General features: G+C 40.3%; 1 protein-coding gene across 1 annotated transcript in view; it reads left to right on the top strand.

Moving 5' to 3' along the window:
* Positions 1-1,115: 1,115 nt before the first annotated feature.
* Positions 1,116-22,964, top strand: part of Rock2 (Rho associated coiled-coil containing protein kinase 2) — a 100,587-nt gene continuing 78,738 nt past the window's right edge. The window contains exon 1 of the mRNA XM_038319798.1: positions 1,116-1,324. Within this exon, the coding sequence (XP_038175726.1) occupies positions 1,184-1,324 (141 nt within the window). The 5' untranslated portion in view covers positions 1,116-1,183. The remainder of the gene's footprint in view (positions 1,325-22,964) is intronic.

A 22,964-nucleotide genomic window follows, 5' to 3' on the forward strand; every position in this document is an offset into this window, starting at 1 on the left:
ACACTTGGACTTCCTTAAATGGGCTTACTGGGTCAAAGGGGCTCTGTGAACAGTTTTATAGCTCTTGGCACATAGTTTTCAGATTGCGCCCGGAGAAGATCTGACCAATGGCTCGAGGGCAACGAGAGGGCAGGAATGCAGAGAAGCAGCCCCTCTTTCAGCCCCAAAGCAAGGCCCCCGTGAAAGCAGAAGCTCTTCCCCATTGCCCTCCCGTTCCCTTCGCCTGGCCAGGGTCTAAGGTCTAGAGCCAGGCGGACACCGCGCTCAGGGAAGGGCACAAAGGGAAAGCCCAAGATCAGTGCCCCGGAGGCGGTAGCAACTCCTTCAGGCCTCCCCGCCCGGGGACTCAGAAATCGAGCAAGTCCTAGACATTGAGCGCAGGCTAGGGGCGCGGCTTCATCGCCCCCTGAAGCCCCAGGCCACGGCCCGGGGCGAGCAGGCCCGGGAAAGGGCGCTGACCCAGGGCGCTGGAGTTCGGCGCGGCTTGCATAGTTACGCGCTGAGTCAGACGGACCCGGCGGGCGGGGGGCAAGGACGTCAGCTAGGCCGCAGGGTCCGGCCGGCGACGCGGGATACGCGGCGGGGACTACGGGGGACGGCGCTGCCACGGGTCCCGCCTCACTGCCCCGGGAACGGGCCAGACGAGGAAGCGAGACCGGCCGGGGTTGGGGGGGGCGGGCGTGGGGAGAGCGGAAAAGAAGCGAGGCAGCGTAGAGAGCAGCTCGGCGGAGGGGCAGGGCCGGAGGCCAGGGGGCGGGGCGCGCTGCGGGGACGCGCCCGGGTGGGCGGGGCGGGGGCGCGCGCGGCCGGCCGCGGGCGGAGGGGCTTGTGGGTAGCGGCGGCGCGCGGCCGAGGAGGGCCGCGGTGCGGACTGTCTGTGTGTGTGTGAGGGGAGCGGGCTTGTGGGCGCGCGAGGCGGCCGGCGGCGACATGCGGACGGCCAGGCGGCGGCCCTAGCGGCCCGAGCCCCGAGGGCGGGGCGGCGCGGCGCGGGCGCCCCTTCCCGCTCCCGCCCGCCGGGTCCTGGCGAGCTCGCTACGGGCCGGGCGGCGCGCGTGCGGCTGAGGGGCGGGGACGCCGTGTGCCTCGCTGCTCCCGGCTGGGCCGGGCGGCTCCTCAGACAGCGGCGCGCGGCGGGCCCGGGCGGAGGTTCCGCGGGCGGCGCTAGGCCCGGCGAAGCGGCATGAGCCGGCCCCCGCCGACGGGGAAAATGCCCGGCGCCCCTGAGGCCGCGCCGGGGGACGGGGCGGGCGCGAGCCGCCAGAGGAAGCTGGAGGCGCTGATCCGAGACCCTCGCTCGCCCATCAACGTGGAGAGCTTGCTGGTAGGTGCCTGCTTGGGAGGGAGCTCCCCGACTTGCCTGGTCCCCCCCCTCTTGGCTCTCTCGCCCAGCTTCCGGCTACCCGGGGGGCTGGAGACCCCACCTGGGATTCCTCATGTCCACCTCCCACTGGAGCGGGTGTCACCTCGGCCGCCCCCTTTCTTGGAGCTCACTGGGAGGAAACACCCCTGGGCTCCTTCCCGCCTACCCAGTCGGTTTGGGGCGGAAAGGTGGAGGATTGGTTGTGCTTCCTACCCCAGACGAGCCAGTTTGAAAGTGTCACCCAGCGTGGGAGCTAGGGTGAAATCGAGGGAGAAAGAAACCCGATGCTCTCTCCGTGTTGGGAGTGCCACCTGGGGTACATGACAAAGAGCTGCCCTCCGTTCTCTAGGTCAGGAATCTGGGAACGCACAGCTCAAGTTCGCTGTTTTCAGTTGCTCTTGGACATGCCATAGTAGCTATTTAGTGCATTTGAATTTGTGTAAATTAAATTTCCGGAGATTGTTGCTCCGAAGCCAAGAAACGAGTCTTAGTTGTAGAACGGAATAAATCTCCTCCGTTCATCTTGTCTTTCCTATAGCCCTCAAAATCCAAATTAAGAACCTTGGGAAGGCTGCTAGATTGATGAAGGCTGGAACTGGATTAAGAAAACAACACGTTTTCCAATAAACGCCGCGTAGAATGCTGGCATACTTCTGGTCTTGGGGGAAGCAATTAGGTTTGGCAAACAAATTTGGTTCGTGTGCAGCTAGAGATGCATTTCTGGGAGAAAAATGGTGTGAACATGTATCCCAAGGAGGAGGAGTCGAAAAGACTCTGGTTATTAGCTTTGGAGGACGAGCTGAAGGGTGGGTGATAGGCAGCGTGTGCCAGAAAGCATGTCAGTTCTGGGCCCAGCTAGAAGCCTGGTGACTGATGAAAAACTGCCTCCTCCCTTTCCACTGACTAACTTTTCTTCTGAGGCCGTTGGTTGTCCTTTGAGGTTTCTGGAATCATTTGTAGTGACTCAGTCATGTTTGGCCGCAGTGCAGGAACTGACTAGAGAGTGGGTATCTTTCTGTTGCATGTGTAGAATGTAGAGATTTTGCCCTGGGGGGCGGGGCCGGGGAGTGGGGAAGAGTTTTATTTATTTATTTATTTTTGCTTGGTAGAGGGTTCGTGTGTTCTTGCGGGGCAGTTTCTTGGAATTCTTTGGTTCAGAGTAGGATTAGTTGCATGGAGGTCATAGCCTTTCTGTAGATAAAACAAAGCTTCTCAGGCGTCACTGCCAGCATTTTCACTTTGGCATTTTGCTAGCAAAACTTTGATCCTACGCCAGAAAGTTCAGTTAAAAATAGTATCTGTAAACCTCAAGTTTTCACTGGATTCATCCTCAGTCCCAGATAGAAGTGTTTTCCATTTCATATTCATCTCTTGTTAGTGATGTTGCTCATCATTATTAGGGTTATTTTGAGCTTGGAACTAAGCTTTATACCTGTTGACATGGCCGTTTTGTTTTAATTAAATTAAAATATTTCCTGAATTGTTGCATGTGGTCAGGAACAGTTTATTTCCTTCCTTGAGTACCTATTACAGTCAAGACCCACATTTGTTAAGGTGACATATTGCTGTTAGGTTGAAACTAGATGCTCATTTGACAGCAAGCTTACTGCTGCTCTTCCTTGATGACATGCCATTGAGAACCAGTATAGGTGTGATTCTGGAGTGCCAAGTGTTACCAAGTCAAAATGTGCTCTTTATACCTTTGGAGTGAGGTGCCTGGTGCCTCTGTTGTACACGGAAAGAAGTTGAAACATTATTAAAGCAATAATATCATATCTGTTATATTTTATTATGAAATACTAGAATGAATTATGTGCTGCCTAGTTTAATGTCACCTTGGCCCAACCTAGAGTCCTCTGAAAGGAAGGACTCTCAATTGAGAAAATGCCTCCATGAGATCCAGTTGTAGAGCATTTTCTTAACTAGTGATTGATGGGGAGGGCACAGACAACTGTGGGTGGTGCCATCCCTGGGCTGGTGGTCCTGGTTTCTATAAGAAAGCAGGCTCAGCAAGCCACGGGGAGCCAGCCAGTAAGCAGTTCTCCGTGGCCTCTGCATCAACTCATGCCTCCAGATTTCTGTCCTGTTTGAGTTCCTATTCTGACTTCTTTGATGAGTGGTATGGCAGTGTGAGCTAAATAAACTCTTTCCTTCTCAAGTTGGTATGGCTGAGGTGTTTCATCAAACACCTAAAACAAAGTAACATTTTCATTGTGGTAGTAGTATATGTAAAACTTGCTATTTAAACCATGTCTAAGTGCACAGTTGGGTGATGTTAAGTACATTGACATTGTGCCAACCATCACTGGCATTTATCCTCACAACCTTTTCATCTCTCCAAATTGTAACTCTATAAATTAGTCTTTAAAACATTATTATAAATTTTTTTTAAAAAAAGTTCATGAAATAATAGCTGTTATCACTTTAAAGATTCGCAAGTACTATGAGCTATATTTCGCAATTACTGTTTACTTAAAGTTGCATTTCTTTTGGTTTTATTCTGGAAAGTCAGTCTCTCTATCTCTATCTCTATCTCTATCTCTGTTTTTTTGAGACAGGGTTTTTCTGTGTAGCTTTGGTGTCCTGGAATTCTATCAGTAGGCCGGGCTGGCTTTGAACTCACAAAGATACACCTAACTCTGCCTCCCAAGTGCTGGGATTAAAGGCATATGCCACCATTACCCAGCCTAGAAAAAAAATACCTTTAATAATCTGATACAAACGCAACATGGAATTTGGTTACCATATTCAGAAGCTTAGATATAACACTATTGGAAGCTCTGTATTGCTAAAAATGGCATGAGATGATGAAGTAAACTAGAATTTTCTGTAAAATGTTTTCAGTAGGCTAGGCAAACCATTCATAGGAAAAGAAGTTGCACACGATAAGATGTAAAATGTTAGCCCAGTGCCTGATACATGATGTCTTTACACTCATTTCACTTCTCCTATGTGCATTTGACACGTTTTTGCTATAGTTTTCTTTGATAAAGGAAATGATTTTTGTTACAGATATTCTTGTTACACAGTTTTAGATGCATGCCATTTTCATTTTGAGCTTGACATCATAAGTACTAATCATTGTTGTGCATATATAAGGCTGGATTCCAGGACGCTATCAGTGAACAGACTAAATTATCTTGTTTCTTTGCAGAGGCTAGTTGCTTTATTTGGCTCCAAAATAAGCAGCTCTTTTGAAGTTGCAGATGGTGAGCTGCTTTATATTATATAAAAATAGTTTTCAGAGAGATTTGCTTCTGTAATTTTAAAAACAAAACATTTAGTTTGTGTGAGTTTGACAATGTGTGCCCTGCTATGGCACCCATGTGGAGGTCAAAGGACAACTTTTGGGAGTCAATTCTTTCCTTCTATTATGTGGGTTCTAGGGACCAGACTCAGGTCATGGGGTTGTCAGGCTTGATGAGAAGTACCTTTATCCACTGAGCTTTTTTTGAAGGTCAGTGTTGAAATATTTTAAGGGAGGACCCTAAGTGACACTCATTTGTAGTGTTTGAAACCTTTGGGTAAATAATTTGTGTTGTGTTGTCAGAGATTCTCACATTGCTTGCCTGTTGTATTTTAGTTAACTAACACATGTGCTGGAGAAAAGTCTTAGGGTTTGTGTTTTGGGATTTTATTTTGTTCTTTCAGAGAGTATGAAGTCATAGTAAGTAACCTGTAGTACTAGGTTTTTGTGAATGGGTAAAGATGATCAAACATTTATTTACAATTTCAATGTGTTGAAAAACAAAATACCTATTAATCTATTAAATTAATTTACATTTTATTTATTTATCAATTTGTCTGGTTTTGGGTGGGGCGTTGTGTGTCATGGCATAGGTATGGAGGTTAGAGGACAGTCTGTTGGAGTCAGTTCTCTCTATCCACCATGGATTCCAGTAATCAAACTAAAGCTGCCAGGCTTGGCAGCAAGTGCCTGTAGCTGCTGAGCCATCTGGTTGGGCCCAAAACACCTATTAGGACTGGTACCTGCCAACTATATGAAAATATTTACAGAAATTTTATTTTTGGTAGTTCTTACACATGCTAGGTGAATGGCCACAACTCCATGAAAATACTTATCACAGTGCTTAGGATCTTTCCATTTAGTGCTGGCTCTTCACACAATTCAAGTACAATTGCAAGTGTTTACTCCTCCCTATAAGTAATGACTGAGACTATTGTGAAGATGCAATAAAAATTAAATAGAATAATAGATGAAAAACTTTGTACATGTTCATTTGTGAAGTAGAGGTGGACATTTATAATATACAGACTAATTACTTTAAAACTTACATTTCCTAAAACTTCCAAACCTTAGATAAAATTGGCTTTAGTGGTGTGTGAAATTTACTGTTTAGGCCAAGTTGAGTCCATAATCCCTTATGTATAATTTTGGTACATAAACAACTCTGAAAATAAATTCTTACCAAAATTTATTTTTTTAATGGCAAATTCTTACCCAATCCTTTCTTAGAGTGTTTGGAGTCTGTGCACTGCACTTGGTGTAAATGATAATAGCTTTCACTGGAGAAATACTAGTATCTTGGTTTCAGGATGCTGTCATATCCCCAAGAAGGTTTTAGGAAATTTACAGCATGTGTACTGTATTACCATTTAAAGTTTGAAAAAAAAATCTATAGTTTGAAGAATCTTGGCCCCAGAGTAAGGCTGGTAGCATACACAAAGTAAGGAAGCATGCCTGTGTATATATATGCCCTTAAATAGTTCCAAGGAATAGTGCAAAGCTGCATGTGATGGTACATGCTTGAAATCCCAGCATTCTGGTGGCTGAGGCAGGAGGATTATAGTGAGTTTGAGATCAGTCTGGGTTATATAACAAATGCCAGGCCAGTAGGTCTCTGTGTTACGACCCTGTCACAAACACACACAAAAGAATGATCAGTGTTAAAGCCCGAATATTTTATTTTTGCTGACCCTTGCTCAGAATCTGAATCTTGCTTTCCCTGTTGAATTTGTCAGTATTTCAGATACAGCATAAAAATGTGAATTTTAAAGCATCTTACATCATAGTCACCTCTAGCAGTGTTGTTGCTTGATTCAGGCCTTGTTTTTTCTTTCCCACAGCTCTGTTTTACCTTTTATATGACCACTTTTTATGTGTATCTCTAAATAATACTACTTAGTTTTGCTTGTCTTTTAAACTTCATAAGATGTTATCAATTTTATGTTTTCATTTTTGCTTTATGGTGGGTGCTAGGGTGTTGAAACTAGGACAACACACATGCTGGTCAAGGTCTCTACCACTGAGCTATCATATGTTCTCATTCTGACCTGGGTTTTTAGTTGTGTGATTCTGAGAGTTACCTCCCTGTGGTTTATTAATTTTCATTGCCATAATAAGTTAAAGTGTAGCTCCACTCTGTAGATAGAATTTTCGTTGGACCATAGGTCATCTCTGTCCTGCCAGTTGTCCCCAAATAATCACACAGAGACTTAATATTAATTATAATGCTCAGCCAATAGCTTAGGTTTGTTACTAACTAGCTCTTACAATTTAAATTAACCTATATTTTTATCTGTGTTCTACCATGTGGCTTGGAATGTACATCTGCTTCCTCTGCGCCTTTCTCTTGACTCCCTAGACTCCTCCCTCCTTCCCAGCGTCCTCCTAGTCTGGCTCTCCTGCCCAATCTCTTTCTGCCCAGCTATAGACCAGTCAGTTCTTTATTAACGGTTGAGAGTAATAGATGTTTACAGTGTACAAAGATTGTTCCACAGTACCACCCTATTTAAAGGATATTTAGGTAGTTCTGTATGTTTTACTGTTATGGGCTCCTGGAACCCACACAAAGAATTTCCATAGACTTCTATTGGGAATAGAGTTGTAAAAATTGACAGTGGACAGCCATGTACCACTGTACCAAATCTTCTTAATTCCTCTTAAACTAAATCTTCTTAATTATCTCTTTACCCATTTATCACTACAGTCCTGGGTTCCCATCCACTTAAGTTAGATGCCTAAATTTAAGTTAGGTACTTAAATTTCAGCATGTGTTTCATTAGATCAGAATTTAGCTGGTGCATGCCTGTAATCCAGCTCCAGAGGATGAAGCAGAAGGACTACTGTGAGTTCAAGGCTACATGGTGAGAAGTGCTACCCTGAGCTGCCTACAGAACGAAAATAAGGAGGAAAAAAAAAGATTAAATTTGCACAAATCTTAACTATACATAGATTTTTTTTAAAGTACTCATAATTCAAATCTTTAAAAATAAGGAGCATTAGTACCAACCCATGTATCTTTTCGACCAGCTTCACATTCCATTTTTTTATTTTTGTTTTTAAAATTACATTTTTCTCCCCTCCATGTTTGTGTGATTTTTTTTTTGTTTGAACTGTTACTGTTATCTCTTGTAGCACATGATACAAGTGAGATTGTATAGTAGTGCTTTCCTGTCTGTGCCTGGCTTCTTTACCTTAGCAGATGTTTTGAAATTAATACGTGATATTTTGTGTATTAGCATGCTATCCCTTTATTGCCAGAATATATTTTGTTTTATATGTAAATCACAGTCATTCAGCTATTTCCTGTTAACTGGCATGGGCTGTTTTTTTTTTTTTTTTTTTTTTTTTTTTTGAGAAAGAGTCTAGCTAATTAGCCTAGACAGGGCTCTAATTTATGATTGTCCTGCTTCAGCTGCCTGAGTGCTAGGGTTACAGGTGTGTTCTACCATGTCTACTTCTGGTTTGGTTTTTAATAAATATTATAAATTTATATATGTTACATACACATAATATTATAATTTTACATTTATAATTATAGAGCATTAAAATGTATTATAGTCAATAATAAATATTAATACACAGATTTTAAATTTAACAATACTGTGATATAAATTAATAATGTAAATATTCTAGCTAAATTTAATAAACATTTTAAGCTGGGCATGATGATATATGCCTTGAATACCAGCACTTGGGAGTTAGAGCATGCAGAGCTCTATGACTTTGAGGCCAGCCTGGTCTAACCAGTGAATTCCAGGCCAAGCACATCTATATAGTGAGATCCTGCCTTTTAAAAAAAAATTGCAATTAGTGCTACTCCTTTGTAAGGACATGTTTTAACTTCATTTCTCTTGGGTTGATATTGTGGTAGAATTGCTGTGTCACAGGGTATGTGTATATTTGTTTTTTAGGAAATGGCCAGATCTTTTTAAAATAGTTACATTATTTTACACTTGTGTCAACAACACATAAGGGAGAATTCCAGTTTTTCCACATCTTCCCTAACATGAAAAAAAAAATCCTGTGGTGTTGTAATTTGCATATCCCTAATGACTGCCATACATATTATTTATATATAACTATATGTAAATCATCTGTTAGAATATCTGCCCTTTTGAAAAGTTGGACTGTTATTTTACAATTTTTTTATGTGCTACATATAGAAATGATTTTTTTGTATAAAGGGAATGCTGTGAAATTTGTTTTGTTAATGTTTTCTTCTCAGTCTGTGGTATGTATGTTTTTAATTAATTTAAAAAGGTTATTGCTTTTTCTGCCCAAGTAATTGTTGCCTAGCCCTATGACATGGAAATACCCTCTTTTGCTTTTATTCTAGAAACTGCATGATTTAGCCTTTATATATAGGCCTCTGGTATATTTCACCAAGTTTAGTGTGTGTGTTGTGCGTGTTAGGGTTGAAGCAGATTTTCTTTTTTTCTTCCACATGACTATCTAGTTAATTCACTACTTCTCAGCACTTTTTTTTTTTTTTTTGAGAAAAGTGTTTTTCCTTTTTTGCTGGGTTGCTTTAGCATCTTTGCTAAAAATCAGTTTACTAATATAGTGTGTTTTCTTAATAGTCATCTTCAAATCCTTAGTCATGGTTATGTTGTCTAATCAAGCTTTGTTTAAAACCCATTTCTTTTTAGCTTTTTTGTGGAAATGGTTGGTAAGACAGGATGCATCTTATACTTAGAATGATTCTGTACTGTTTGTGATGAGGGTTGCTGGGAAAGAGAAAGTTGATGACTTAAAGGCCCAGGATGACTTGTCACTGAGAATTCAGAGGGCTGGTGGGATAGCTCGGTTGGTGCTTGCTGCCAAGCGTAGTTACCTTGAGCTTGAGCTTGATCACTGGAGCCCACGTGGTAGACAAAAGAAGGGAGGGGAGTGAAGAAAAATGTGTAACTCAAGAAAAACAATAATAAAGAAAAAGGATTGACTCCCACAAGTTGTCCTCTGATCGCTACATGTGCACTATGGCATGCATATACACAGTAAATGTAAAAAACAAAACCCATTAAAGGACACTTACCATTAGTGGACTAGCTTATTATGTGGAGCTTAATGTACAAGTTACAGTCAAGTCATGGTGGCTGCCTGTTCTTTATCCTTATCCTAGCTGGGAACTGTTCTTGCATCTGTGCTTCCTGCTCCTTCAAGGTGTGATTCCATTATGTGGATGTTCTTGGGCAGGGCTACAGTTAGCAGGTTATAAATGACTTTCATTTACCTTCTTGGAAAGTGTTCTGTTCTCCCATTCTCATATTCATTTATTCTCTTCTTCTTTCTCTGGGATATTAGGGCTGCTTTTTGGTTCATTGGTGTCAACTGTCGAAGAATATTTCTAAGTTCAAGGGGACTTTATGGCTTGTTTTCCGGGTACCAAAAGTGCTTTACAGTTGATCACTTTATATTTAATGCCCTAGTTTACTTTATTCTGTAAAAGATTTTTGGGCAACTTTAGTTATAATGTAAGTGATAGAATATTTATTTTTAAGAGATTATAAATTGGGAACTAGTTTCTAACACTTTATTATTGAAGTTAGTTTTTAGCTCTACAGATGAGAAGAGCCTTCTTTTGATAGAAGCAAGCCTGCTTTAATACTTAGGTCATGTTTCTTTGAGACAGGGTTTCTCTGTAGCTTTGGAGCCTGTCCTGGAACTAGCTCTTGTAGACCAGGCTGGCCTCGAACTCACAGAACTCCGCCTACCTCTGCCTCCCGAGTGCTGGGATTAAAGGCGTGTGCCGCCACCACCACCCGGTGAAGAACTCTTGTAGTAATAAAGTATTGTCTTTTTTATACATCTTGGCCTTCTCTGTTACTTGTTCATTATTGTTGAACACAAGAGCTCACCGTGGAGCCAAGTCTAGAACACCCTTTGTAGTCCAGTCTGTCCCTGAACTCATGAATCTCCTGCCTTAGCCTCTTGAATGCTTGCGCCTATAGGCATGGGGACACACTTGACTTCTGAGTTTATTTTTATTTAATGCATAGGATGTAAATTATTAGGAGATATTTTGTTGTCCTGTTATGTTCTTTAGCTATTTGTTTGAATTAAAAAGTAATTCAGTTTTAAGTAATAGAAGTGATATTTTTAGAGGTGTATTCCCTCTAGAAGTGACCCCAAGTAAACATTTTGGTATGTTTTTGTCATTTGGCTCCAGTCTATCCATAAGAAGGAAGATAGGCAAACATCTGTATGCTGAGAGGATAGATTTGGTCAGTTAGAACAATTGGTCTTATAGGAAATGTATATTGTGATACAGGCATTTTCTAAGTTCTGAAACTGTCTAGAGAAAGATAAAAGCTAATTTTATTCTGTGTTTTGCATGAACACATGTGGGTTGAACAGCTCTTAATCATTTGTGTGTCATCTGTTCCCCTGCACTAGCTTCTTTCTAGTTAATCACATCTAGCTCCCTGTGGAGGCAGGTGATTCCTATGTTAGTCAGCATTTCATGTTAAAGAACAGGTGAAGTGCTGGTGGTGTCTTTCAGGTTAATCCTTAAAAGAGTATATTGGCTGTTAGAAGTAATATTTGCTTATTAACAAAATTGAAAACAAAAGTCTCAAAGGGCGTAAGAGATTTTTATCAAGAATCCAGATGTCTCCTAGCACTAGGGAGACACCCAACCAGGGCTACACAGAGAAACCTTGTCTTGAAAAAAACAGAAAAAAGAAATCTAGATGTCCTTACAAGAAAAAGCTTCAGACAGTAAGCATTCCCTTTACTTTTATTTCAGAAGAACTTTTATTACATGTCATATTCATTCATGTGTGCGTACATGCCACGAGAAAGTTAGTGGACAGTTTTTGGGAGTCTCTCCTTCTACTAAGAGATTAAACTCAGGGTATCAGACATGGCAGCAGTACTTTTTGTTTTTGTTTTTTTTGTTTGTTTGTTTGTTTTTTCGAGACAGGGTTTCTCTGCAGCTTTAGAGCCTGTCCTGGAGCTAGTTCTTGTAGACCAGGCTGGTCTCGAACTCACAAGAGATCCGCCTGCCTCTGCCTCCCGAGTGCTGGGATTAAAGGCGTGCGCCACCACCGCCCGGCTGGCAGCAGTACTTTTACATACTGAGGCATTTTATCAACTCCATGATTACTAACATTTTTATTTGACTTTTAACTAATTTTTTAATGTTTTTCTAATAAATGTAAATGTTTGTGCTATATTTAAAGTAGTTACAGAAATGAATTTTGAATTGTACATATATATATGTATATATATATATACACACACACACACATAGGTAGTGTGCAGTTAGAGAAAGGGAGTAATATATAATACTGTATTTGCTTGTAAATCCTTCCTAATAATTGGTTGGATATATGAATATAATTTGCTTATGTAGACGGTGTGCATGCTTCTAACTCTTTGTTCTTAGAATCAGGTCTGAAATAAAACTCTCACTGATTGTTTACTATCTTTTTATTTTCATTAGGCCTTTTTGTTTTGTTTGGGACAGGGTCTCTATTATGTAACTCTGGCTGTCCTGGCACTTGCTATGTAGACCAGGCTGGCCTAGAAAGCCCACCTGCCAGTGCCTCCTGAATGCTGGGAATAAAAGAATGTGTTACTATGCCTGGCTCTTCAGCTTCATTGAAGTGTAGTGTTTAGCCTATGAATTAACCCATTTTATGTTTGTAATTTAATTAATTTGTTACCACAACATGTTATCTTTACCCCTAAAATTCTATTGTGTAGGTTCTCAGTCCTTACTCCAGGCTTATCTCTAGATCTGCTTCTATAAATTTGTCTTTTTTGTAAATTCTACATAAATGGTATCATAGAGTGCATTAGTTATTTTTCTGCTGCTGTGATAAAGCACTATGGCCAAGGCAACTTTGTAGAAGAAAGTTTATTTTGGCTTACACTCCCAGGGAATAAGGGTCTATTATGACAAGGAGGTGTAGCAGTAAGGGACAGGCATGGAAGCAGGAATAGGAAGGTGAGAAAACTCACATCCCAACCACAAGCAGGTAGTAACAGAACAAACTGGAAGTGAGGGAAGGAGGCTTTTTACTCTCAAAGCCTACTCCCAGTAACATACTTCCTCCAGCAAGGCTGCACCTCCTAAAGTTTTACAGCTTCTCCAAACAGCACCACCACCTGGGGTTGTTCAAATATCCACACTTGTGAGGCACATTTCTCCTTTAAACCATAGCAAAAAATATTGTATCTGGCTTCTTTCCCCAGCATAATGTTTTGAGGTTCATCTGTATTGTAGCATGTGTTAGTATTTTGTTCTTTATTATTGCTGAATGTTATTGCATGAACTATATATTGCATTTTGTTTATGCATTTATAATATGTGAGGACATGTTTTTATTTCTCTTGGAGAGATTCCAAGGAGTGAAATTGTAGTTATGTGGTAGCTTATGCTTAATTTTTGAAAAACTGCCAATATTTTCTAAAATGGCTGTACAATTTTACATTCTTTCCATCAGTGAATGATAGTACTTGTAGTGTACTTTGCTAGTAACAAGCAAATTTCAGTTGTATTCTTTGTTTAAAAAAAACCTCCCTGTGTTGGCTAGGTTGACTTTGAACTTCTAAGCTCAAGTTATCCTCTGGCCTTAGCTCCTGGTTCAGGCAGGACAGTGGGCATGCTCTACCAAGTCTTGCTTGCTTTTTCTTTTGAATTTTACTAGTGTACCATGAATGTGGTCTAGTTTGAATCAGTATATTTAAGATGTTTTTAGGGAAGGAGATGCTAACCAAATAATGAAGAAAGTTTTTTGTTTTGGTTTTTTGTAAACTTTGGATTATGGAACCTTTTACTTCTGAGTTATGAATAAGTCGTTTTGAACTGTGTAAACTCAGGTACAGGCAGTAGACTCAACTAGTTGGGCCCTCCTCCCCTCCCTTCTCCTTCCCTCCTTCCCCTCCCCTCCCCTCCTCTCCAGGGTTTCCATGTTGTAGCCCAGGATGGTCCCAAATTATCTTTTATTCTGCCTTAGCCTCCCCAGTGCTAAGATTGATTATAGGCACATGCCACCATATTTTGTTTAGTTATTTTTAAATAACACATGTTGAGGACTCTGAGGTAAGCATGGTCTTTGTACTCTTTTGGTTCTGTTTTGGGTTCATTTTAATTTTATTTTAAACTGTGTTAGAATTAAGTTTATAAACATTCTGTGATCTTGACTTCAGTTAGAGTGCTATACCTTCCTTTTCTACATAAGATTAAAAACAGTTCTTTTGGCACTTGCCTTTAATCCCAGTACTGGGAAGGCCGAGACACACACTTTGACCTCTGTGAGTTCAAGGCTAGCCTGGTCTCCAGAGCTAGTTGGCTAGCCTGGTCTACAGAGCTAGTTCTAGTATAGCTAGGACTGTTAAACAAAGAAACCCTACTTGAAAAACAGAACAAAACAACAAAAACAAGCCCAATTCTTTTGTTACTTTAGTAGCTAGTTTCCTGTGGAATGGTAACTGCCATGTTGTAACTATTGAATTGTTCTTTGGCATTGAAGACTGCAGATTAGTCTACAGATAATGCGGCTGTTCTTGTTCACAGGTGACATTGCATGCTGATTTGTGGGGTTATAATATGTACATTTTGAGGGTCTTTTCAAGATACAGGGTTTTTCTCAGATACTGCCTTATTTGAGGATTCTGTATCTGCATAGGACTTCAGGATTTTGCCTTTGCTTTAGGCATTTCTCATCTAGAAGTCACACTCATTTTTATTGAAATTCCAGTTTGCCCTTTTAGCTTTAGCTTAGATGATTGTAATTGCTTCATTTTTTTTTGTTAAATATAACCCTTGGTTTTATTAAGATCCAGAGGGAAATTTTAGCAAAGAATTTTTTATTTGGATTTTTCTTTCATGTTAAATCCATGGTAAAGATAAATTAAAATAATTTTTGGTTGTAGTGTAGTTTTTTTGTTTTTTGGGTTTTTTTTTTTTTGAGATTACTACTCAGATATCCTCTGCCTCCCAAGTGCTATATTTAAAAGAGTACCACACCTCCTTGGTTTGTTTGTGGGGGGTATAATATCTTAAATATGTAAGATATATTAGCATAGTTGTCTCGAGCTAATTCTTTCAAGAGCTACTGTAAATAAATTTTGGTATGTTGAAATTCTTGCAAAACTCATAACGTATTAATTGTGGCAATACTCCTGTGGGAATCCTAGTGTGGAGATTTTCCTGTAGAAATTCTTCTGTGGACATCCCTGTCGGGGGGGTCCTTCTGTGGAGATCCCTCTGTCAGGTCTCCTGAAGTAGATGGACCGAGGTAGCCAGGGCTTTGCATTAAGGGAACATTTTTAGAGTATGCAAGTAGTCTTCAGGAAGAAGATGAGAGGCACTGTATTTTTTTTTCTTGTACTAAGTGAAAAAATATCAGACATAGATTCTTAAAATTTTTTTAGAAGACAGAACTGTGTATATGGAAAATGCTGACATTATCAAAGTATGCCAGTGTCATCACACTTTAACTTTTAGGACTCCATGCAGATTGGATTGATTAAGGCTAGCCCACTTCTCTTCCTATTCCTCCTTCTCTCCCTTAATTTGCTGGGCTTTTCTAAAGGGAGTATACATGTAAAAATAAAAAGAAATATATTGTGATAAAGTGTTCATGAAATAAAAACTAACATTACACTTTACCCTATGTTGAAAATAGTATGCTTAAAAACTTATTTGTAATAAGTTAGAACCTTACATTAATTTGTGTGTGTGTGTATGTGTACCCATGCAGGTGCATACATTGCTACAGTGGATTTGTGGAAGTCAGATTTTGGGAGTTGGTTCTCTTCTTTCCACTGTGTGGGGTCCAGGGTTAGAACTCTGTTCCTTTATTGGATAAGCCATCTCATTGGCCTCCAGTGTTCCATTTGGTTATGTGACAGAGAATGATCTTGAACTTCTCGTTTTTTTTTTTTTTTAAACATTCTGTTTATTTCTTTCGAGACAAAATTTCACGTATCCCAGACTGGCTTGAACTTGCTACGTGCAAAGGGTGACCTTGAACTTTTGTTCTTCCCACCTCTACCTCCCCCAAGGCCTTAGGATTATGGCCTGTGCCATCATGCCTCATATATACAGTGCTAGAGACTGGAGCCAGGGCTTTCTTTGTATGAGGCAAGTATTTCATTAACTGGGCCATAGCCTCAGCCAAAACTACATCATTTTGACATTTCACACATAATAGGAAAGTGGAAAATAGTGGTGACCATAGTTATGGAGTCAGTTTAATTCATGAGGAAAACTTAACTAGAAATTTAAAGTTGAATGTATGTTCCTTCAGATTATAGCTTCTAATGCAGGGTGTTTTGTGTCTATTCTGTGATTATTACTGTGTTTAAAAAAACAGAAGCATTCAAATATTTTGTTGTGGTGGCACAGAGGCAGGCAGATCTCTGAGTTCAGGCCAGCCTGGTCTACAGAGCAAATTCCAGGACAGCCAAGACTGCACAAAGAAAACCTGTCTCAAAAAACAAACACACAAAAGACCAAAACAACAACAAGAAAACAAGAATAAAGTGTAAATATAATCCTTATTTTTAAAACAATTTTGTAATTTTACATACAAAGCAGCTTTTAAGTTATTGATTATGCCAAGCAATTCTGAGCTGAACATACTGTTTAGAATTTTAAACGTATGCTTGAAATTGTTTTCTCAGCCAGGCATAGGTGCTCATGCCTTGTGAGGCAGAGGCAGGTAACTATGAGTTGAAGGTTATCTCTGTCTACAAAGGAAGTTCTAGGACAGCCAGGGCTGTCTCAAAAAACCAAAACCCCAAATAAATGAATAAAGCAATAAAATGATTTTCTCCATAGAAAATTAGAGAAAATAGTTCATCAGTAGCTGGTACGAAGCCCATGTTTTCTAGTCTTCCAAGGACATTTGTGTGTGTGTGTGTGTGTGTAGTATTTTGAGACAGGGATTCTCTGCAACAGTCCTGCCTGTCCTGGAACTCGCTCTGTAGACCAGGCTGGCCTCAAATTCAGGAGATTTGCCTGCCTCTGCCTCCCGAGTGCTAGGAATAAAAGCATTCACCACCACCACCTGGCTCTTCCAAGTGCTTTCAATATCAGATTTTCTGCTGGGTGGCTCTTTGGTTTTTGGTTATTAAGGAATATGTATATATTGTCTTGTAGAAATTTGAGACTATATTGTAGAAATTTGTAAAATTGTGTTTATTGATTTTTTTATGTGTGTATTTTGTATGCAATTATGTCTGTGTATCATATGTGTACCTGCTGCCCTTGGAGTTCAGAAGAGGATATTGCATCTCCTGGAAAAGGTAGCTGTGAGTTGCCATGTAGGTGTTGGGCATCCAGTCTGTGTCCTGTGGAAGAATAGTGCTCTTGATAGTTGAACCATCTCCAGACTGTGTTTATTGATTGCTTTGAGATAATAATTATATAACTTGTAGAAGAATGGCAGCATTTCTTCTTTAATACTTGAGTTATCATGGCTAATAAAACAGCACACACACCTGGCCAATGTGTAATTAGTATTTATGAAGTGCTGAAGTGGCGTAATAAAAGAATCTTTAGAGTCCTAACAGTTGGTGCAGAGGATGTAGTTGACTTGGTAGAGTGCTTAAACCCCAGCACCACATAAAATCAGCAGAGGGTGGGGAACCTCTACAGAGGTGGGAAGATGAGAAATTCAAAATCATTTTTGGCTCTGTAGCAAGTTTGAGATCTGGCTGAGCAGTATGAGATGCTGTCTCAAAAGATAAACAAATAATAAAGCCCTAAATATTTAACTAATTTTATAGCCTGGTCCACATTGAGAGTTTCAGGCTAGCCAGGACTACATAGTAAGACCTGTCTCAAAAATAAGTCAATAAAATAAAATAGAATAAAGAAAATATGATTTTTTAAAAAAGACTAAAGTTGTGAGATTTGGAGTCTTCTGGAAAACAAGTTGTTTTCCAGATTTAAGACATTTCCATAATAGGAGAACAGATGATAAAAAATAAAGCTAAATTTAGAGCCAGAAAAATGAAACTAGCTCAAAATTTATTTATGATAGTTTTTTTCTGAAAAAGTTATAGAATATTATATTTTTAAGAAATTTACTCCCCCCCTTTTTTTGAGGTGGGGAGTTGTTGGAAGTTTTGTCTCTCAAGATGTTCTATGAGTATGCCAGCTTCTTGGCAAAGTGTTCTTAGGGACAGGCTTATTCAGTTTAATTTAACAAAACCTCAGAATCAAAATAAATAACATTTTAAAAAATTACAGAAGTAATACATGCCTGTCTTAGTTAGGGTTTCTATTGCTGTCAAGAGACACTACCATGACAACTCTTATAAAGGAAAACATTTTCTTGAGGTGGAGTCTTACAGTTTCAGAGGCTCCGTCCATTATCATGGTGGGGGCATGGTGGCATGCTGGCAGACATGGTGCTGGCTACATCTTGATCAGAAGGCAACAGAAAGTGGTTTGTAACACTGCGTGATACCTTGAGCAAATGTGCCTTCTTAAAACCAAACCCGCCTCGCTCGACAGTGACACAGTTCCTCCAGACCACACCTACTCTTCAAGGCCACACCTTCCAATAGTGCCACTCCCATGTGGGATTATGGGGGCCAATTACATTCGTACTACCACAATACCTATTAAAAAATTATAAGACATGTAATTAGATAAACCCCCAGCCTTTTTACTGTGGCCTGTGCTATTGGGGGCAACAGCCTGTGATTCCAGCACATTCCTCTTGCTGTTTGCATTTAATAGCCATAAGGCATTATTTCCTTTTGATCTCATGCAATATAAATGATGACTGCTTTCCCAGATAGTTTTAACATGTAGTTTTTTAAAAGAGCGTTTATTAACTTTGAGGTGTGTGTGGTCTGTGTGTACGTGTATGCATGCGCACACATGTGCTTGAAGGTGCACATGAACCATAGCATGTGTTTTGGAGGCCAGAGAACAACTTCTGAGAATCAGTTTTTTTCTTTCCACCTCTGGGTTGAACTAAGGTCAATCAGGGCTTGTGTGTCACAAGGACCTTCACCTATTGAGCCATCTCCACCAGCCTTAGAACATTCTTTCTTATCTCCTATTTACTATGTAAACTTATTAATATTTGAAACACTCTAATTTACACAGTTAAAGTCTGGGGCACTCTGGATAGGAAGGAGGTGTGGGAATTGACTCTAAACTTGATGGCCTCTGTTTATTTTTATTTCATATATGAAGGTGCTTTGCTTTTATGTATGTCTGAACCTTGTGTCTGCCTGGTGTCCATGAAGGGCAGAAGAAAGCATTAGGTACTCTGGAACTGGAGTTACATACAGTTTGTGATGTTTGTGAGCCACCGTTTGGTTCTGGGAATCTAACCCTGGTCCTCTGGAAGAGCAACCATTGAGTCATCTCTCCATCCTTGCCAGCACATGTTCATTATTCAACAGAATCATCTGAATTTAATTTGGCTCTTACAGAGGAGCAATGAGTTTTTTTTTTCCTTTTCTTTCACACTGGAAATAGACAGACCCTTTTCCTAATTGCAATTGTTCCAGGCACTGGCTGAGGTGCCTGTTGTCTTCTTTTACAGAGAGCTCTTGGGACCTGTTGTCTGAACCACCAGCTTCATTTCATAGTTGCTTCTTTCTGTTTTATATGTAAGACTCTTCTGTGGTTAGTCTTTTCCCTCACTGTTCTTCCTTCCAAAACAAAGTCTTTTCTCCTTTGTTCTGGGGTTGATACATTTGCTTGTTTCTTTAAATTCTTTCCCAATATCTCCTTTCCCATTGCCATAAGCACCTGTGTTTTTCTTAAGGAGGGCCCTCTTGCAGAACTTGCAGCTTCTGCTCTCAGTGTGTATATGTTCCTTCTTTCCATGCTTCATTGCAGCATCCTTGATATCTTTCTCTTGGAATTCCTACTCAGTCTGATTGATGTACCTGGGCCATACATCTGGTACCTCCTCCTCACGGCTGTCAGTTGTTGGTGGACTTGTCTGTATTTATTTGTTAAAGGTATAGGCATCTGGCTCACAGGCTTGCCATAAGTGTTTGACACTGCCCTTTAGTATGAACTTAGTGGTTACGTGGACAGAGTACTCAGTTTTGTCTCCTAATTCCATCACCCCTCACTGCCTTTCTCTTTACTTAATTCATTCACTGAATCCCATGATCTGTTCTGGATCTCACCATTACCTGAAATCCACTTTGCTCCCAGTCCTGCTCTAAGCTTCTTATTCTTTATTCTTTTCTTTATTTATTTATTTTTTATTCTTTATTCTTTCACTAACTTAATGTTCAGACTTCTGAGATATAAGGCCTGAGCACCCCTAAATGCTTCCTTCACTAGAAGGCAAGAGTGCAATGTCCATCAATTCAAATCTCTAACATAACTCTTGCTTCCTTGCACCAGTGAATCTCTACTATATACATCTGGCTCAGTGTAGGTTCCAGCTCAGTTTGTCTCAGCTCTACACAAAAGGTGTTTGTTGAGTAGTGATGGAGAACAGTCAGACAACTAACTGGATTAGCAACACTAAGACTCTTGTACTCCAGTCCCTGAGACTGTCAAGGCCCTAGGGTAATTCTTGTTAGGACTTTCTTTCAACTTAGAAGCAAAGTCTCCTCTACAGATGATGTTCCTGTTTCCTGGAAAATAGAAGTCATCAAGAAGAGAGAGAGAGAGAGAGAGAGAGAGAGAGAGAGAGAGAGAGAGAGAGAGAGAGAGAGAGAGAGAGAGAGAGAGAGAGAGCCCTTAAATTTCCTGTCTCTTGACACACCGGTTTATCTTCTTTGTACCATTCGCTCTTTCCTTCTGTTTCACACGATGCTCTCTGCCTATCATCAGAAAGATTCCTCAACTGTGTGTTGGATCTCTCTTTCTTTCTAGCTGACAAACTTAATGACTTTAATTTCTCTTAGTTCTCATTTCTAATTTTGTTAATGATGTCCAAATGTCTCGCAAACAAAATAAGTAACCATATGCCCTTAGAAAAAAACCGCGATTACTTCTATCTACTTATCTCAGATCTGTGTATTTGTAGACGCTTGATCATTTATGTGTTGATGACTTATGTTTTATTCACCTGCACGCTTGTGTTGGTGCTTTAGACTGAGATGCATTCATCTGCTGGCATCTCTACTTGGTTCACTATAGTCTGTCATAAATTAGATCACAATTATATTACTTCCCCTCCTCTTGCAAATCTGCCTCTCTTTGGTCTCAGTATTTCTTCTATCATTTCTCCTGGGTCAAGCCAGAAGTCCAGTCCTGCTAGTGCACCTCCTAATTGTTAGGAATATTTCCTAACACGAGCTCTCTGATGACACAAAAATCCCCAATCAAGCCAAATCAAAACAATCCAAATTAAGAAATATCCAGGTTTAATGGGAGATCTGCGCTCTCGGGTGGCCCCCAGGGGGAAACCAGGAAGCCGCAGGAATGCGATCCCCCCCTCCCCCCGGGAGAAAGAGAGACCGCTGTTCTTCTTTTGGGGATCACTTAAATACCCTGGGGAGTGGTGCTGACCACTGGGGTTTGAAGTCCAGACCAGGCCTGGGGGCTGGGACCTAAGCTCCCAACCTAACACTAATCATAGTTCATGGTTCTCTCTTGCTGCCCTGCTTGCTCCTTTCCTGCTCAAATGACTGTCCTACCATTTCTGTATCATTTTTTTCTTCAATGGTCGTTGTTCCAATTTTTGTAGTCCTACAGTTTTCTATTCACTAGATAAAGTACTTATTCTAAAATGCATGACTTAATGGACTCCTTAACCTAAAATACTTAAACGATAAATTTCCCATCCCATACATTTAGGAAAATTTAAGTGTGTTTCTCTGGACAGAGCAGATGGATACTTTGTTTAAATTCAGGTTCATTTTTGTTTTTGTTTTTTGAAACGGGATTTCTTTGTGTAGTTCTGACTGCCCTGGAACTTGTTCTGTAGACCAGGCTGTCTTCAGACTCACAGAGATCTGCCTGTCTTTGCCTCTTGAGTGCTGGGATTTAAGGCGTGTACCACCACCACCCAGCTTGGTTCCTGTATCTTGCTTCTCCCCTTTTCTAATCATTTTCCTTCATACTTAGCTGTCAACTCTTGGAGTGCTTACTATGCTCAATGTGAACATTACATTAGCTTGTTAGGTTCTCACAAGCATGCAGGTAATTTCTGGTTTTATAACATTTCTGGAGCATTCTTTTTTGAACAGTGCCCATTCTTGGGTCTCAAGTGTCCTATTCTGGGTAGATTTGCATGATTGCACTAAAAGAAAACGCCTTACCTAAAAAGTGTGGAGAACAAGCAGCAGGTGCCACTCTCCTCTTCCTTTGTGGGGATCAAATCTTCTGTTTGCTGCTTTGTGATAGGTTCCCTTGTCTTTTTCAGTCTCTAGTCTTCTTTTAGTCACATCTAGTGTACTGTGTGTCTCACACATGGTATTTTTTGGTCTCTAACATTTTGATCTGTATCCTGTACTCTGTATTACATATTTGTATTGGACATTCTAAGTGTTTCTTGGACTTAAAAAAATGTATTGTGGTCAGATGCACATGTCATAGAATTTTCCATTTGTCACTATAAATGTGCAGTTCAGTGGCACAACACATTCATAGTATTGTGCAGCCATCAGCATGATCTATTTTTAAATTTTCATTACATAAAATAGAAGTACCTATTAAGCAGCAACTCCCTATCTGCACTGTAACCTTTGCTATACTTCTTTGCAAATTGTTCACATAGACTCATTCAGTATTTGCCTTTGTGTCTAGTTTATTTCGAGTCATCCATTTGCATTACTCTTTTTGCTTGTCTTTTGAGACAGGGTTTCTCTACGAAGGCCTGACTGTCCTAGAATTCTCTCTGTAGACCAAGCTGGCCTCGAACTCAGAGATCCCCCCTTCTGCCTATACCTCCCAAGAGCTGGAATTAAAAGTGCATGCATCATCACTTGGCCTTACTTTTTTGTTCCATATCTTTTACATATGTAAGGAATATAGTTATTCCTTTAATGTTCTTAATCATTATTTATGTGGTATCTTGTCATTTCACAGGTAAGTTTCATCTCATTTATTCCTGTTCAATGTGTGTTGAATTTTCCCACTCCTTGGCTTAACAGTAATGTTTTATGAGCTGACTGCATTGCTGCTAAATTTTAACAGTGATTTGTTATAAGGAACCTTGGAAGGAAAAATGAATATTTGCCACCTGTATTCTTTTAAACTTAATAGATTGATGGTATGTAAAGTATAGCAGATATTAGACCTCATTTTACACATGTTAAATAGATATTGTGGTATGTTGAAAATTATGTGTTGGTTCCCACAAATGTATTTTCCAGTAAATGAAATTTTATACCATTCATAATAGTATTTTCAGTGCATTTAATAAATATTGTGTTTGAGTGAATAATGCTAACAGA

The sequence above is a fragment of the Arvicola amphibius genome, chromosome 2 (genome assembly GCF_903992535.2).
Source record: "Arvicola amphibius chromosome 2, mArvAmp1.2, whole genome shotgun sequence".
NCBI classification, from domain to species: domain Eukaryota; kingdom Metazoa; phylum Chordata; class Mammalia; order Rodentia; family Cricetidae; genus Arvicola; species Arvicola amphibius.